We start from the raw sequence: 19295 nt of genomic DNA on the forward strand, positions 1-19295 counted from the left end.
ACTATATTAAGTACAACAATGCTTGACCAATAGCTTAGGCATATTCCTAGGTAGCTCACTTTTAATTAATCCATTTCTATTAATCTATGTATCACCACAAGGCTGTGACCTACCAGTAACTTTCCAGGATTCTTCTCTTTAAGCAACTACAAGGTGTCTCCCTTTCTCAGCTTACTCTCTATATATCCATTCAATGACTTTATGCTGTTAAGCCACTGGCCAAAACAGCTTTATTAATCAACTGATAAAACAACACATATACAGAAGGACATCCCACAGCATAGTGTACTAACAAGAAAAGCAGAGTGTGGTTGCACAAAATCCTGAGACCACCAAGGGACCAAGTAATAGAACTGAGGAGTAATGAAGAATGCAAAATTTGAAGCCCAGAAATAATATATTGGAGTAAGATACAGAATCCCAGTGAGTTAACTCTATATTCTTCTTTGAATTAACATGTGGCCTCTTGAAAACTGACTGATTTGAACATCTCCAAGATTTTCATAACAATGATAGATTCCATTCTGATTGAAGAGAGACCAGAGAGTATATTTCTGGCCTCAGCCTCTTACTTTCTTCATCTTTTCTTGGTTTCTGATGGAGGAGAGTCATCTGTAATGATGGAGGAGAGTCATCTGTTTCGTGTTGATTTCATTGGTTAAATAAAGAAACTGCCTTGGCCCTTTAATAGGACAGAAACTTAGGTAGGTGGAGTAGACAGAACAGAATGCTGGGAGAAAGAAGCTGAGTCAGTCAGTCGCCATAATTCTCCCACTCCAGACAGACGCAGGTTAAGATCTTTCCTGGTAAGCCACCTTGTGGTATTACACAGATTATTAGAAATGGGTTAATCGAGATGTGAGAATTAGCCAATAAGAGGCTGCAACTAATGGGCCAGGCAGTGTTCAAAAGAATACAGTTTCCGTGTAATTATTTCAGGGCATAAGCTAGCCAGGTGGCTCAAAACCGGGTGGCGGGAAGTGGCCTGCCATTCCTCATATTACAGATTTCCCTGGAGACTACAAAGTATAAATTTGTAAAGAATATCTTAGAGATTTACATTTTGTTGTAGTTTCTTATTTACATCATCTTACTGTTTATCTTACCCTTGGGGATACTGTTTGTTGCATTCTTGTGGAAGGGGAAGTGCTACTGAAAAAAACAATGAAACAACATACCTATGAGAAAGACTATCTCTGCAGTTGATTTTCCATATTGCTGTTCCAAGTATTTAGGCATGAAGGTAATAATAATGACAATTGAGTTGAGGTGGATCACACTTGAGAGGATGAAAAGCATGTAAATTGGATTACATAAGAGGCTCTTCATGAATGGCAAGAAATCTGAAACAAAATAGTTCCAAGATCATCAAGCAAACTTAATCTAGCATTTTGTGCCCAGTGTACTAAAATCTTCTCATAGATACATGGCTTAACACAAATACATTTGATAAATCCTCACTTCTTTGAGAATCATTATTTAAGTTGCTTCTGGAAATGAGTGACATAACTGGCTATATAAGAATCAAAACCAAATTATAAAATCAAGCAAAACTATATAAAGATGGAACCATATCTATGGCCATGTACTTTCATTTTCCCTTTTCCCTCTATTAATATCCTGTATTCAGTATAGACTGACTCGTCTTTTCACTGGAATTTGCAAGGGACTCTCTTTGATGAAGTTTGAATTCAGATACTGATGTTAATACTTATTTGTATAAGAACATGTAAGCAAAATCTTAGAAAGGCTCCAGGAATCATGCTGCAGCTCATCCATCTTCAGTATCCCTGCAGAACTTTGCAACAAAACATTTATTAGAAGAGATCTTTTTAACTAGTGATATTTTTAAACATCTTTATAAAAAAATCACACTATAAGGAATGATGACTCATTTGGTGTGCACCAATCACCTTTCAGAAGTTTTTTTAACTCACCCATGTTTGCTGACATCCCTGTTCTCCTAAATGAGTCTCTACAATTCACATTGATTTTCTGTATGTTTTATACAATGTTATGCTCTTTCATAGTTTTAAAAATTAGGTTGGCTTGGCAGACCACACAAGTCCACATAGCAATCAGTATTAGCCTTTAAGAAGAATGGTTAACATGACCATGATTCTAAGAATGTTAAAGCCTCTGAACTGCCTTCCAGTGGCCCCTTCAACTGTATCCCCAGTCTCCATACTCTCAGTTTCATCATGTCCTAGTCCCCAGTTGGAATAAAGACTCTCTGCTGCTCTATCAGACACCACTCCAGGTGATAGAAGTCTGGTCACCAACTTGGGTAGAGACCCCTGCTCAACCACAGACCACACTGACCAGAAGATAAGAGAGTAAATGGAAACCAAGGAACAAAACACACATCCAACAAAGGAAAACTCAGAAATAAGCACCTAGATCTATAATTACCCCTAACCTAGATGATTAGACACCACCATAAGAACATAATAAAAAACAACCAAGACAATATGTCACCAAAGCCCAGTTACCCCAACACATCAAACCCTGGATATTCCAATGCAGCAGAAACACATGGCAATGACCTTAAAAACAATTATGTGAAGATAATTGAGGTCCTTAAAGAGGAAATAAATAAATCCCCTTAGGAAATCAAGAAAAAGACAAATTGGAGAAAGTGAGTAAATCCTTTTACTGGACCTCAGGATCCAGCAATACTACTCTTGGGCATATACCCAAAAGATGTTCAATTATACTACAAAGGCATTTGTTCAACTATGTTTATAGCAGTATTATTTGTAATAACCAGAACCTGGAAACTACCTAAATGCCCTTCAACAGAAGAATGGATAAAGAAAATGTGGCACATTTACACATTAGAGTACTACTCAGAAATAAAAAACAATGACATCTTGAATTTTGCATGCAAATAAATGAAATTAGAAAACACTATCCTGAGTGAGGTAACTCAGACCAAAAAATATGATTATGGTATGTACTCATGCATAAGTGGATAGTAGCTATAAACAAATGACATTGAGCCTATAGTTCATGAACCTAGAGAAACTAAATAATAAGGTGAACCCAAAGAAATATATATATATATATATATATATATATATATATATATATATCCACCTGGAAATTGGAAACAGACAGGATTGACTGGCAGGTTTGGGAGCATGGGGGTTGATGGAGAGGAGATGGTAGGAGGAGAACAGGAGGGGGGACAGAGGAGAACATGGGGGAATGAAATGATTGAGATGGAGGAAGGAGAGAGATACCTTGATTATGAGAGCCATTATAGGGTTGGCAGAAACCTGGCTCTAGAGAAATTCCTAGAAATTGAAAAGGATGACCTCACCTAGGACCCTGGGCAATAGAGGAGAGGGGGCTCGATTTTGACTTGCCCTGTAGTCAGACTGATGATTTTCTTAAATATCACCATAGAACCTTCATCCAACAACTGATGGAGGCAGCGGCAGAGACCCACATAGGAGCACTGGACTGAGCTCCTAAAGTCCAGTTAAAAAGTGGAAGAAATGAGAATATAAGCAAGGAAGTCAAGACCATGATGAATTCACCCACTGAAAGTTTGCTTGAGCTAATGGGAGCTTACCAACTCCAGCCAGACTGGGAAGAAACAAGCACAGGACCAAACTAGTTCCTCTAAATGGGGTTGACAGTTGCATGGCTGGTGAAGACTGAGGGGCCACTGGCAGTGTCGCCAGGATTTATCCCTACTGCATGTACTGGCTTTTTGGGATCCTATTCTCTTTGGATGTATACCTTGCTCAGCCTAGATACAGTAGGGAGGGCCTTGGACCTTCCACAAGGCAATGTGCCTTATTCTCTCTGAGGGTTAGATGGGGGTGGGGTAGGATGGTGGGTGGAGGGAATAGGAGGAGAGGAAGGAGTGGGAACTTGGATTGGTATTTTTTAAAATTTAATAAATAAAAAAGACCTAACTATACCGTTGAAGAATATACCCAAAATGATGTGGGAGTGATTTCTTTCTAATCTGTTGCTTTCATTGGTTAATTAATAAAGAAACTGCCTAGGCCCATTTGATAGGCCAACCCTTAGGTGGGTGGAGTAAACAGAACAGAATGCTGGGAGAAAGAAGCTGAATCAGTGAGTTGCCATGATTCTCCCACTCCAGAGAGACACAGGTTAAGATCTTCCCTGGTAAGCCAGCTTGTGGTGCTACACAAAATATTAGAAAAAAGTCATTCTGAGTGAGGTAGCCAATACCAAGAAAGACAATCATGGCACATGGTCAATGATAAGTGGGTATTAGCTGTTGAATCAATTATAATCATGCTACAAAACACAGACACAGAAAGGCTAAGGAACAAGTTGTGCTCTAAGAGGGATCAGTGGGTCTCCTTGAGAAGGAAAAATAAAATATATTTTGGGAATGGACTGGGGGTAGGTGGCAATGGGAACAGGAGTGATCAAGTTTGGGGGTAATGGACGAAGAGGGAGAGGTGACTGGAACTGAAGGGTATGTACCTGAGTTATGTGGAAACCTAGTTCATTAGAAACTTTTATGATTCTAAGAAGGTGATTCTAGTGAGCACTCCTAGTAATGGATGATTTGGAGCTTAAACCAGCCATCCTTTGTAAACAGGTAGGACTTCCGAAGGTAGGACTTGGACAACAACCTAGCCACAAAATCTTGAACCTATAATCTATTCTATTTATAAAATGAGGTGAGACAGTGGAGGTGCAGAATTTTTGGGAATAGCAAACCAATGACTAGTCTAATCTGAGACCCACATCACTAATGGGAGCCCATGTTCAATACAGCCTGAATGACTAGGAACAGAAAGCTGGATAACCCAAGCACCTATGATAGAAAAAAGTCAATAAAATAATTATTAATGTCATTCTTATATACTCATAGATGTGAGCCTATCCCAGTAATCATCAAACAGGCTTCCCAACAGCAGCTGATGGAGCAAACACAAAGCCCGATAGCCAAGCATTAGGTAAAGAGACCAAATTGGAAGTTTCCATTGGGTCCTTCCCTTGGTGCCCAGGAAAGCCTGTAGAAGATAGGAGAAAGAAATGTAGAATTTAGAGGGATCAAAGACACCAGGAGAACACAGTTCACAGATGTCAACTAAGTAGGGCTCATATATGCTCACAGAGACTAAAACAGCAATCACAGAGCTTGCATGGGCCTATACTGGGTCATCTGCATATGTGATATACTTGATGTTTTGATGTGACTCCTAACACTTAGAGTGGGGGTAGTTTTGACTCTTTTGCTTCCTCTTGGGACCTGTTTTCTTCTATTGGATTGTCTTGGGTATCCTTGATGTGTGGGTTTGTTCCTACAGCTATTGCATCTTATTGTGCTATGTTGTGGTGTGGGTGGTCCTTCTGTCTATGTGTTGCATTTAATGATTAATGAATAAAAAAACTGTCTCAACCTGTTGATAGGGAAGAATGTAGGTAGGCAGAGAAAAGTAAACAGAATGCTGGGAAGAAAGAAGACTGGGGAGATGCCATGGAGCCACTGGAAATAGACATTGGGAACATTACCCAGTAAGCCACTGCCACAGATTAATAGAAACGGATTAAATCAATATAAGAGTTAGCCAATAAGAAGCCAGAGCTAATGGACCAAGCAGCGTTTTAATTAGGACAGTTTCTGTGTGATTATTTTGGATCTAAGTTGGTTGGGTGGCCAGAAACCAGACAGATTGGCACACAAACATGGTGGACTGAATCCATGTAAAACCTAAAAAGCTTAAAAATTAATTATAGACACAAAAGAAAAGAGTTAAGCATAGTTTGCTAGCGGCATTTTCTTGGACAGGCTTTGTTTGTTAGAAACAAGCAGAGGCATGGCTTTTTATAGAAAAAAGCTGCACCATTTTAAAATGTGGCTTCCTGGGCCATGCCACCAGTGCAAACTTCAGCTATGAAGCATTTCAATGGCATTTGTGGGCCCAGGTGTTTGTGTGCCCACACGGTGTTGGGAGGAAAGTAGCTGAAACCATGCCCATGGCTCAAGCCTCCCTGCCTGGGCAAGCAGTGGGATCCAATCTAGTAAACTTACACAGGTAGCAGAGTGTGGCGGATTCCTGCCACCATTCACAGAGATGTTTCCAGTCTCTGCAGTGTTCGCATGGCAGATTTAGCTATTACTCAGATAAAAAAGAGTCTATTGCTGCACATTCATTCTCAGAGTTAAAGTGCTGAGTTACTACCTGGCAGCTCCAGAGCCTTCACCATTTTAAGTGGAGAGAAGCTAGAGCCAGCATCCAGAGAAAATGCAAACAAGCTGCTTACCATTTTAGAAGCTCTTCAAGACATTAAAGAATTACAGATATGCAGTAAAGACAAATCCAGACGAGTCATAGTGTTGAATAAATGTACATATGCTTGAAAAAGAGAAGAAATAGAGTATAGAGAGTCATAAAATAAAGTTATTCTTCTTTTTAAAAAAATGGGCAAAGTCTTTAAAGAGACAGAGTACAGACTGTCATAAATTAAAAGGAGTAAAAAAGTAAGTCACATAAACACGGAAAATTCACAGAGAGCCTGGAATATGTATATTATTGTATTTTCTTTGAATTTTTTTTGACTGTGAATGAGCTAAGTACAGAGATACATTTCATTGTATGGGCTGCTAAGCTAAAGCAGCATGTATATTATAAAGGTATCTTGACTTTCAAATTTGGGTCTAAGGATATATTGCTTTGGAAAAGAGATTCTTCTTTTTTTCACAGAAGATGAGAATCTGTGGATTGTTTCCAGACCAATATTGTTTGATGGAACAAATGCTCCTGAATAGTTGCTGTAAATACCCCCACAAATAAAATGCTTTGCCCAATAAATAGCAGGAAGCAGTTTGGAGAAACTATGCCCATATTCCCAAATTGTCTATAAATGTTTGTTAACATTTAAAGGTGGATATGATATAGATATGAATAATTTGCATTGGTATAGATCCTGGTTTATTGATACACATTTAAGGTTAATTTTTATATGTATATTTCTGCTCTTGATTAAGTTGCTGGGATTATGTAGTTCATTTAAGAAATATAGGTTAATAGATAATCATCTATAATAGCCAAGATTGTAGTCATGTTAGTTAGATTTTCTAGCTATACCGAGATGTATTTCAGATGGATAGGTATTCTTTAAATCTTTCAGAGACCTTCAAAATATGGCATTTTAATGTTTTAAGAACTTAGGACTTTTCATGACAAGACATATCTGCTCCTGGCAGCACCAATCTACTCCAAGAGGAAGACAGGCATAGAAGAGGTTCCTTATGGAGTTTGTTAGATGAACTGGACATGCAGCATCCACAGAGAAATTACTGCTTAACTTGCCTAAAGTTGAAACGATCCTTCAAGATTCCTGCCTCATGAAAGAGTCTGTGAAACATTCTGCAGGATACAGAAAAAAAAGTGACTGGCAAACTGCCAATATAATCAGACCTGTCTTTGATATTTCCTGCTTCAAGGAAAAGTTTGATGGATACTATGGGCCTGTAGGCTGAAGATGGTTGCCCCAACAGTACAAAAGAGCTTTGGGTGACTGTCCAGGCAGCAAGATGTCTCTGTCAATTCTAGAGTTTTGGAAGTTTCTTACAATTCACTTCCTGTTTACTTCTGGAGTCTTTTATGAAGTTAAAGAGTAGATAGTAATAATATAGTTTTCCTTAATTATGATAAAAGATAAAATATATAGAAATATTATAACTGTAATTCTTACTTTATACCTATTTTTTTTATATGAAATTTTACTATGTTAAAGTTAAAGTCTTCCTTTTTGTTTAAACAGAAAAGGGGAAATGGTGTGGGTGGTCATTCTGTCTATGTGTTGCTTTGGTTGGTTAATGAATAAAAACACTGCCTTGGTCTGTTGATAAAACAGAATGTAGGTAGGCTGAGAAAACTAAACAGAATGCTGGGGAAAAAAAGGCAGAGTAGGGAGACGCCATGGATCTGCAGGAGAAAGACACTGTGAACATTACCAGTAAGCCACCGCCACATGGAGATACACAGATTAATAGAAATGGGTTAACTTAGTTTAAGAGTTAGCCAATAAGAAGCTAAAGTTAATGGACAAGAAGTGTTTTAATTAACACAGTTTCTGTGTGATTATTTTGCTTCTAAACTAGCCTGGTGGCTGGCAACCAAACAAGCAACCTCCCTCCAACAATGTTGAAAGGATATTTTTGCGAAGTTTACTTTTTTCTGAAGGGAAACAGGGGCAGAGTAGATCTGGGGAGAAGGGAATTTGGAGAGAACTGGGAGAAAGGTACAGAAGGGAAACTGTTCAGAATATATTAAAATCAAAAAATAAAATTAAAAATAGAAAACAATATAATTATGTGGCAAATCATATAGTCACACATAACAATCCATACTAAGTCTTTCAGGAGAATTGTTAGCATGACCATGATTCTGAGAATGTTAAAGCCTCTGAACTCACTGTCAGTTTGACTAACTCCTCAGCAACAGTCAATAGTGTTTAAGGGAGATGTGTGAATATTCAAGGCATATTGATGCTGAAGGATTTGAGTGTGGAGGAAAAAGCAATGTCATCAAAAGAGTGTTCCCTACAGTAGTCTGCATGAGAATAACACAGAAACCCAAGAATATAACACATTGTTGACCTCATTGGACAGGTGAGGAATAATACCTTCTTATCCTCGAAGTATACACTTTAAGAATTCCACAGCCCAAGCCATTCCCCCCCACACTAACTCAAATCTCTTGTGAATACTACATAAGTCACCACACACATAACTGGAAAATAATGCCCAATGCCAAGGTTCAGGTATGGGCAGTGTTGACCACTCAGCTTCTCACAGACGCACCACTGCTCTGCATCAGAAGTTAATAATATTCCTGCTTGTTTTCCAGAAGTCTGCTCCTTAGGGAACAGTTTTCCTGTAAAGTATCACACACCTTCAAATACAGAAGATTATGCCACCTCTCAGGATTTCTCCTCCAGCCTTAACTTCAAGGATGCTCACAGCTAAACTGACATTTTTCTTATCAATCTATACAGTTACCTTAGTATAGATAATTCTCTCCCATTGTCTTTAACTTGAATTTCTGGTTATTTTTTTTTAACTTGGAACAATATTTTCTATAAAATAGACTTTTTAAAACAGGTGGGAAAATATATTTGCTCATTGAGTGTCCAGATTGATGAATTTTCCATAAAGTCTAATCTAAGATGTGCTGTTTACAAATTATGTGAGTTGTAATCCAAGCAGTAACTTGGGAAGAAGTTTAAGGCATCTGAGTAGGGACCCTTAGTGACAAACTAGCTTAACTCAGCACAGCAGACACATGCCCCACTATCTGCAGACCCATCTAAACCAAATACAGGGGTTAAAGTTTGTCTGTTTGCCTTTAGTGATTCCACGTTTTTCCTCCTTGGCTTTTTCTTGGTGTTTCTCTTCCTTGTCACTTGTAGTTGCATCTTCATTATACACTAGTCCTTCCTTTGGGAGTGTTTTGGGAAAAAAGAAAAAGGGAATGCTGGCCAGGACATTCACTCCTGCACAGATTAAAAAGCCGAGCCACCAAGCACCGACCCAGCGTGTATCAGTGGGAGTTATGGTGAGGTCATCTGTGGAGAAATACAGATATTTTGTTAGCTTGCATCATTCTTTCGAGCATGAATTGTAGAAAATTATTAAGGTTCAAAATTCCATCTAAACACAAAATTTGAATATCTTTTGTAAACCCATCACACATTAGTTATTCTTCTTATGTAGACTTTGAATTTCTGATTTTCTGCCTCTGCTTCTGAAATGAGAAAACTACAGTGATCTGCCACCTGGCTTGGCTAGTTCAAACCTTTAGAAACAGTGTCTGAGAAAGATCAATTGGATAAAGATGTAATTAAGTAAGAAGAAAAGATTCTGAGAAGCTACATGGTTTAAAGGTTAAAACTTCATTTCAGAAAGACAGGAAAGAAGACTTGATGTATATTTAACAAACTAGTAGCCTGGCGGTGGTGGCGCACGCCTTTAATCCCAGCACTCGGGAGGCAGAGGCAGGAGGATCTCTGGAAGTTCGAGGCCAGCCTGATCTACAAGAGCTAGTTCCGGGACAGGCACCAAAGCTACAGAGAAACCCTGTCTCGAAAAAACCAAAAAAAAAAAAAAAAAAAAAAAAAAAAAAAAAAAAAAACTAGTGTTAATCTGATGTATTCATATCTCAAAATATCACAGTAGATGAGGAAGGGGCTACAGAGACAGTTCAGTGCCTAAGAGTTATTGTTGCTCTTGCAGAGATCCTGAGCTCTATTCCAAGTACCCTCATGGAAACTCTCTACTACATGTAATTCTGATTTAAAGAGATCTGAAACCCTCTTCTGACCTCAACAGGCACGCACACACACACACACACACACATATACATATAAAGATAATAAAAGTATCACATGGTATCTAATTATTTTTTGTTTTGTGTGTTCATTAAGAAAACTAACTAATTTTACCTAGCGGTACAGATAGTGTATTTTTCAAAAGTAATTGAGTATTTCTGTACATCTTGTGAAAATTTTACAAATTGGTGCTTATCACATAACAGAGATCTGTTTTGTTATCCACAGTGACTGCCTCATTATGTGAGTAAATCCTTTGAGATCAAAGGTGTGACTGCAATGTGGTGGAAGAATGGTGGATTTTTTTTAATCAGAAGGTGACATTTTATCCTTACCTTTGTTTCTCTTAGGTCTGAAGTCTGTAGGTGGTGATAATTGCCTAACTGAAGACCAAAGGAGGCAGTGTATAGCTATCTGGAACATTCTTTTACACTATAGAGACTAAATTGTATAAATAAAATTTATTTTACCTGTATTCACAGACCCAATGTCTACATAAATGTTTGCACAAAAGGTTGACAACAATAATCCAATCAAAGGACCAATGCTCATTCCTATTTTTAGAATCCCTGGAAGCAAACAAATACAGGAAGTTATATAAACACAAAGAATTTGCTTTCACAAAAAAAGCCTTGAGATTAAATCATTTTAAATATTAGATTTTTGTCCTTCCTTTGTCAAGCTGGGTATCAAATTCCATAGTCTAGACAAGTGCTCAAAAATAAGCTACACTCTCCCTTAACTCACATTTTTTTATATTCAATGTATAAAGAAATCGAGCTTGGTATGTATATTACATATGCACACATGTATTTCTTTAAATATTGAGAAATCTCCACTGTTTCAATATGGATTCCTAGGGATCAGCACTGGAATCTGAAGGGACTGTTCCAATGGAGGGAATGGTGATGAGATTTCAGATTATCTGGAGTAGAACCACAGCCCATTACTCACTCTGTTTTGTTTCTAGTCTCAAGTTAATGGTTTTACTCTACCCTTCCTTCCACCATAATGAACTGCCTCATGACAGGCCACCAAACAACACATTCTAGTGGCAAAGACCAAAACTTCCAAAGCTGTGAGCCAATGAATCCTTTCATTTATACATCATCATAAGAGGGATTTATTAAAGTGACTGAAATCTTAAAGTCACTTTCCAAATTCTCTTTTATGCTGCATTAAGGGAGAAGGCTATACTATCACAGGCAGTCCTGTCAAAGCCAAGATGTGTATCCTTTTGATGCTTCCATCTCCATGATTTCCAAAGGCTTCTGTGATGGTTAGCTTTAATTCCCAGCTGTCCAGCCAGGAGCTCCCTGGGAGGAGAGTCTCCATGAAGCATTGTCTACACTGGGTTTATCTGTGGCATGTCTATAGAACACGGTCTTAATTAAGTTAATTGATGTGAGACCAAGACCATTGTGAGCAACACTGTTCACTAGATAGGGAGGCATCAGCTGTGTAAAAGTGGAAAAAGAACTGAGTACTACCATGCAGAAAAAGACATAAGCATGCATAGATTTACTATTAATCTCTTGCTGGTGTGACAGGTGCTTCAAGCCCCAGCTACTGTGACTTCTCTGGAATTTTAAGTCAAATGAACCTCTTTCTAAAGTTTTATTTTCTCACAGAAACAGAAATGAAAATAGCACATTTTCAAAAGCAGTGTGTGCTAAAGAATTTCTTGTAATGTGTCTTTATGAAAACTCTTCCCTTTCTTCCAAAGAAAGAACGTGTTCTTATAACAGCAGATCTCTTGGATGCTATTCTGGTCTTCTTTATTATCTTATTATTATTTTCATTTCCATGGTCCCTTTCCACCCCATCTGGCTTCTTTGAAACCACCACAAGCATCTCCTAACTTATCTGAGTTCAGAATTTCTGTTGAGCCATCCCCACTCACAGAAAAACCAGATATGCATAATCTCAACTCTCTAACTTCTGTACACTTTACATTTTGTCTTTTCTCATTCTCGAAGGTTCTATGTGTTAGTCCTCCTCTGACCTCTCAATACCAAAGTCCTCTGTCTTTGTTCTTCTATCATACATTCCCCCACTGTTCATTTCTCTCTATCAAATGATTCCTGAAAGATCTCCAACCTCCACTGTCCATTCCTGCCCTCAACTGTCTCCATGACTCCTCACCTCTCACTCTGTTCAGATGCTTCCTGATTCTAAGATATGCTCTTGGCACCAGTGACCTCCATCATGGATAACTTTTTCCAGTTTTGATCTTTATTCTCTTACTTGACATTGTTGGCTAACTCCTCAACTGTCTGTTTCCCTTAATTTTTTCTCCATACTATACTTTTATTATTTGCTTATAGTTTCTCCCCATGGATACTGATCTTTTTACTTTTTTTTCTCTAGTTCTATCCACTAGGGAGATGAATCCCCAGTGTTCTGATATATGGATTCTTAGTACATAAATGTCTTTGCAAGGCAATCTTGTTTCTTCTTGATTTAACTTAATGTCTAACATAGACAACTGCTTTTTACATTTGGCTTCTCTATCTCTTGAGCTACAGAGACATACCTGAAAATGCATTCCTAATTTCTTGTTTATTTTATATATTTGATTATTTATACACATACATATAGTTGTATAATTATAGAGCAACTTGACATATACTGCCTGCACCAACTATATGAAGAGGTGAGTAACTGGTTTTCCAGCTGGACAACCCCATCTCTAGGCCCTAGGCCCTGGTGTACACCCCAAGCACCTCCCACACCCATTACAGCCCCAATAGCCGGTCAGCAGGTAAGAGTCCTGATGACAGGCCACTCCACCATGATCCCTGCCACTGAACTCTATATTCTACAAGTCCTACCCCACCCTATAAACCCAACCCTCGCCCATGACATCAGCGCCCCCAAAAGCAAAGACATCACCTGCACTGATTGGATAAAGAGATGGGTAGATGACAGTGTAAAAATACATTCAACAACATAAAGAACAATATGACACCCCCAGAGCCTACTAATTCTACAACAGCAAGACCTGAACATCCCAATGCAGAAGAAACAGAAGAAAATCATCTTGAAAATAACTTTATGAAGATGATAGACTACCTTAAAGAGGAAAGGAAAAATTCCTTTAAAGAAATAGAGAAAAAGACAAACAAAAAACTGGAAGAAATCAGTCAATCCTTAAAGATAGCCAACAAAAAGAATCAAACGTATGAAGAAAATAATTCAAGAGTTAAAAATTGAAATATAGGCAACAAAGAAAACACAAACTAAGGGAATTCTGGGTATGGAAAATCTAGGTAAATGGACAGTAAATACAGATTCAAGCAAAGCCAATAGAATAAAGGAATGCAAAAGAGAATCTCTGGTGCTGAACATATGAAGAGCAAATGGATTCATTGATCAAAGAAAATGGTAAAGCCAACAAAGTGACAACAAAAAGCATCCAGCAAATCTGGAACACCATGAAAAGACTAAACCTAAAAATAATAGGGATAGAAGAAGGAGAAGAATACCAGCTCAAAAGCTCAGAAAATATATTCAAAAAATCATGGAAGAAAACTTTCCCAACCTAAAGAAGGAAATTGTTATGAAGATACAAGAAGCTTACAAAACACCAAATAATATGGACCATAAAAAGACTCTTACCATATAATAATCAGAACACTAAACATACAAAATAAAGAAAGAATATTAAGAGCTGATAAAGAAAAAGCCCAAGTAACATATAAAGGCAGACCCATCAGAATAACACCTGACTTCTTAAAGGAGACTATAAAAACCAGAAGGTCTTGGATAGGTATTATGCAGACACTAAGAGACAATGGATGCCAGCCCAGACTACTATACCCAGCAAAAATTTTAATCACTGTAAATGGAGAAAACAAGATATTCCATGACAAAATGATATTTAAACAATACCTATCCACAAATCCAACCCTATAGAAATTACTAGAAAGAAAACTCCAACCCAAGGAAGTTAGCTGCACACACACACACACACACACACACACACACACACACTACCACCAACAATAACAAAGCCAATGAATTAACAATCACTTGTCATTAATCATTAATATCCTTTATTATCAATGGACTCGATTCACCTTAAAAATAGACAGGCTAACAGAATGGACACAAAACAGGAGCTGAACTTCTGTTGCATACAAAAAAGCACACCTCAACTTCATCAACAGACATTACCTTAAAGAAAAGCACTGGAAAAAGACTTTCCAATCAAATAAACCTAAAAAGCAAACTGGTGTAGCTATTCTAATATCTAATGTAATTCAATACACAAACAAACTGAAGGGAAAAAAACATACGGTCAGCTTATTTGATGCTGAAAAAGTTTTCAACAAAATCTAATACCACTTTATGATAAAGGTCTTTGAGTGATCAAGAATACAAGGATCATGCAAGGATCATACCTAAACATAAAAAAGACAATTTACTGCAAGTTGGTCAACATCAAACTAAATGGAGTTATGTCTGAAAGACATAGAAGGAATTGCTTAACATCCTTAGTCATCACAGAAATGCAAATCAAAATGACTCTGAGATACTATCTCAAATCTGTCAGAGTGGCTAAGATCAGAAACCCTGATGACAGCATATTTTGGAGAGGCTGTGGAATAAATGGAACACTCCTCCACTACTAGTGAGAGTGCAAACTTTTACAGTCACTCTAGAAATCATTATGATATTTTTGCAAAAATTTGAAAGACCCAGAATTACCACTCTTGGACATACACCCAAAGGATGTTCAATCATACCACAAGGATACTTGCTCAACTGATGTGGAAAGTCCTTCTGTCTATGTGTTTCTTTTATTGGTTGATGTATAAAGCTGTTTTTAGCTAATGGCTTAACAGAATTTAGCCAGGCTGGAAAAGATATATAGAGAGTAGGTGGAGTCAGGAGAAATTATGGAACAGCTGCAGGAGACAGAAACCAGATGCCAGACAGAACCTCACTGGTAGGTCACAACCACATGGTGATAGACAGATTAATAAAAATGGGTTAATTTAAGATATAAGAGCTAGCTAGCAATATACTTAAGCTATTGTCCAATCAATATTGCAAATAATATAGTTTCTGTGTGATTATTTAGGATCTGGGCAACCAGGAATGAATGAGCAGTCTCTGACTACAGATTGGTGTGCCAATATGGGGCTGACTAAATCCATGTAAAATCTGAAAATTCTTAGAGAGGAATTCTAGACACAAAAGAACAGAATTAGCACAGCTTCTTGGTAGCCAGCATTTTTTCCCTCAGATGTCAAGTAGGAGCACCATAGCTCCTTTAAAATAAGTACAGAAAAACTGGATAGCTTCTTTAAAACATGGTGCATCCTTGGTTCACAAGCACAAATAGTCTGACTCTTTTGGAAGTCACAGAGAAGTTTGTGAGCAGAGTGCTAGATCTTGATTAATGGCAACATAGACCCGCTGTGTGTCTGAAAATGGGGCAGTGTAGATAGCTCACAGAGGTGGCGAACATGCCTCTGCCCTGTTAGACTTGGCGGAGTCAACAGGCAGAGCCATGGAGTTTATCTTAGCCATATGCACTTAGCATTAGGGGAAAAAAAGCACTCTTGGTGGAAAATAATTACAGGAATACAATAAAGACAGATTCAAATAGAAAGGACCTCTGAATGGGTCACAGTGTTGGATAAATGTACACAGACTTGACAGAGAGGAGAAAAAGAATAAAGAGATAGTAAAAGTACAGACAGTCATAGATTAAAGGAGTAAAGATAATGAAATAAATATTAAAGTTTAAATATTAAACTTGTTGAAAAAGTATTAGATTAGAAAAAAAATAATCCATGTAAAGATGGAATATACACAGAGAGTCCAAATTATGTATATTATTGTGTTTTCTTTAAATTTTTTGACTGTGGATGAACTAATACAGAAAGACATTTCATTGTATGGGCTGCTAAGCTAAACAAATAGATATATTTTAAAGGAACAGAAGAACTTTTGGGTGACTGTTCAGGCATCAAGATGTCTCTGTCATTTCTAGAGTTTTGGAACTTGTTTACAATGTACTTCTTGTTTAATATTCTTCTGGGGTCTGTGATGGAGTTGAAGAATAGAGAGTTATAATTATAATTTTCCTTAGTTATGATAAAAGATAAAGTATATATAAATATTGTAACTGTAATTCTTGCATGATGACTGTTTTGTTGTACATAATTTTATTATGTTAAATTTAAAATCCTCATTTTTATTTAGAAAGAAAAGGGGAGATGTTGTGGGAAGTCCTTCTGTCTGTGTTGATTTTATTGATTGATGAATAAAAGTGCTTTTGGCCAATTGCTTAACAGAATATAGCCAGGCAGGAAAAGACATATAGAGAGAGTAGGCAGAGTCAGGTGAAGCCATGGAGCCACTGCAGGAGACAGACATCAGACACCAGAGAGAACCTTACCAGTAAGCCACAACCATGTGGTAATGCACAGATTAATAAAAATTGGTTAAGATATAAGAGCTAGCTAAAAATATGCTTAGGCTATTGGCCAAACAATATTGCAAATAATATAGTTTCTGTGTGAGCAACTGAGAACAAACAAGCAATCTCTGACTACACTCAACTATGTTTATAGCAGCATTATTCATAACATTCAGAACCTGAAAACAACCTATATGCCCCTAAACTGAAGAATAAATAAAGAAAATGTGATACATTTACACAATGGAGTACTAGTCAGATGTTAAAAACAATTATATTATGAAATTTGATGGCAAATGGATGGAACTATAAAAATCATCCTAAATGATGTAACATGGTATGTACTCACTCATATGTGAATACTAGATATAGACCAAAGGATAACCATGCTGTAATTCACAGCCCCAGAGAAGCTAGCTAACATGGAGGACTCTAGAGGGACTTATGGGTTGCCCTAGCAAGAGGAAATAAATGAGATCTCCTGGGTAAACTGGGGGTAGGTAGCAATAGAAGAGAGGGTATGGAGGATGCAATCATACAAGAAGGGAATAATAAATTTTGAGGAGGGATGGAATGGGAGAGCAAGGAAAGAGATATCTTGATAGAGGGAGCCATTATGGGGCTAGCAAGAAACCTGGTGCTATGGAAATTCCCAGGAATCAACAAGGATGACCCCAGCTAAGACTCCCAGCAATAGTGGAGAGGGTGACTGAGCTGGCCTTCTCTTGTAGTTAGATTAGTGATTACATCCAGTACCTGATGGAAGCAGATGCAAAGATTCACAGCCAAGCACCAGGACAAACTCCAGGAGTTCAGTCAAAGAGAGGGAGGAGTGATTATATGAGCAAGAAGGTCAAGATCATAAAAGAGAAACCCATAAAGACAGCTGACTGGAGCTTGTGGAAGCTCATGAATTCTAGACCAATAGCTGGGGAACCTGCATAAGCCCAAACTAGGCCCTCTGCTTATGGAAGACAGTTCTATGGCTTGATCTGTTTGTGGAGTCCCTAGTAGTGGGGCCTGGATCTATCCTTGGTTCATGAGCTGACTTTTTGGAGCACATTCTGCGTGGTAGGATGCCTTTCTCAGCCTTGAGTGAATGCGGCTTGGGGTGTTGGGACGTGAGGGGAGCAGGAAGAGGGGAGGGAAACGGAACTATTGTTGGTATGCAAAATGAATAAAAAATTTAAAATAAATAATAATAATAATAATACAGATTCTCATTTATGAGACTAAGCTATTTACATACAATAAATAAACAGAAGATACAATAATTTTGTATCCTATAAACTTTACTATAATTATTATATTTTAACTTTTTATTGATTCTTTGTAGATTTCATATTATGTATTCTTAACCTGCTCATCTTCTCATCCCTTTTGTATCTACCCTCTGCCTTTGCAATCTCCCTACAAAATAAAGCAAAATGAAACAAAATTTAAAAGACAAAATCTTATTGGGCAAGCCGTAGTGTGATACAATGAGTAACATGGGGTACCCGTTAGTCCATACATCTTTATTTACAAGTGTTCATTATAGTGAATCATTGGTCTGGTTTGAGGTCTCTGACTTCTGCTACACTTCGGATACTGGGCCCTCACTGGTACTCTTCTTGTATATCCGGTTGTTGCCCTATGTTGTGGAGATCCTGAAGCTTTGGATCTATAGGACTGGCCCCTTGGCTTGTTCTATCAGTTCATAGATGGGATAGATGTTGGGGTGGGCCAACTCATAGCCCTTTTTTCTGGCCCTGAGTAGTAGCTAGATTGGTCAGCACACCAACTCTTCCCCATCTTTCACCACCAGGATGAGCTCTCCAGCACTGCCTTAGCTAAACTCATCTAATGCAGCAGGCCACAAGGGGCAGGGCTAGTTCTCCTGCTCTTGTTCCCTCACTCTTAGAGCCAGATCACTCATGCCCACACCACCAGGACCAGCTCTACTGTGCTATCCTGGAGAGGAGCTGAGCCCACTTCCAGAGTACTGAAGCCGGTGAGGGGTTAAGCCAAATTTGTGCAGCTCTATCCTCATAGCCTTCATGGTAAGAGGAACCTTGTACATCAAAACAAGCTGTGACTGCAGCAAGGCTATGGACCCAAACATGGCACCTGGCAGCAGCCCAGACCCACACATGACCATGGCCCTAAGTGGCAAGCAGGCCACCCACCTCAGCTCCTGACTGCCTTCACCTCTTCAGATCTGCCCCCCTCTCTCTTTCTCTCTCTCTCTTTCTCTCCCATACCACACTACATATTTGCTCACCATAATGACATGCCACTGGATGGGCCTATGGTTTCTTCTACCTGCCCAGGGCAGGAGGGTATGTGTGTTTCTTTGACCTGTCCCATCCTAATGGTCCCAGGCAGGCATATGGTTTCTTCTCAATTATTATATTTTATATAAAATTTCTCTACAGCTTTGATAAAGAGATTCACATTCTAATAAGTTATTGTTGGAGAGTGCACATATATTTTTTCTTAGTTATTTGCAAAGGGATCTAAAGAGAAAGACGATATACAC

At 38.2% G+C, this 19295-nt stretch overlaps 1 protein-coding gene across 3 annotated transcripts in view; it reads right to left on the reverse strand.

The window, feature by feature from the left end:
- Nucleotides 1-19295, reverse strand: part of LOC130874467 (solute carrier organic anion transporter family member 1A5-like) — a 53753-nt gene that overhangs the window by 16395 nt on the left and 18063 nt on the right. For all 3 annotated transcript variants that reach the window (XM_057769840.1, XM_057769848.1, XM_057769855.1), the window contains 3 exons: nucleotides 10809-10907; nucleotides 9355-9576; nucleotides 1179-1343 (listed from right to left, as the gene is read on the reverse strand). In XM_057769840.1, coding sequence (XP_057625823.1) covers nucleotides 1179-1343; nucleotides 9355-9576; nucleotides 10809-10907 — 486 coding nt within the window. The remainder of the gene's footprint in view (nucleotides 1-1178; nucleotides 1344-9354; nucleotides 9577-10808; nucleotides 10908-19295) is intronic.

Source organism: Chionomys nivalis, chromosome 1, assembly GCF_950005125.1.
Source record: "Chionomys nivalis chromosome 1, mChiNiv1.1, whole genome shotgun sequence".
NCBI lineage: Eukaryota > Metazoa > Chordata > Mammalia > Rodentia > Cricetidae > Chionomys > Chionomys nivalis.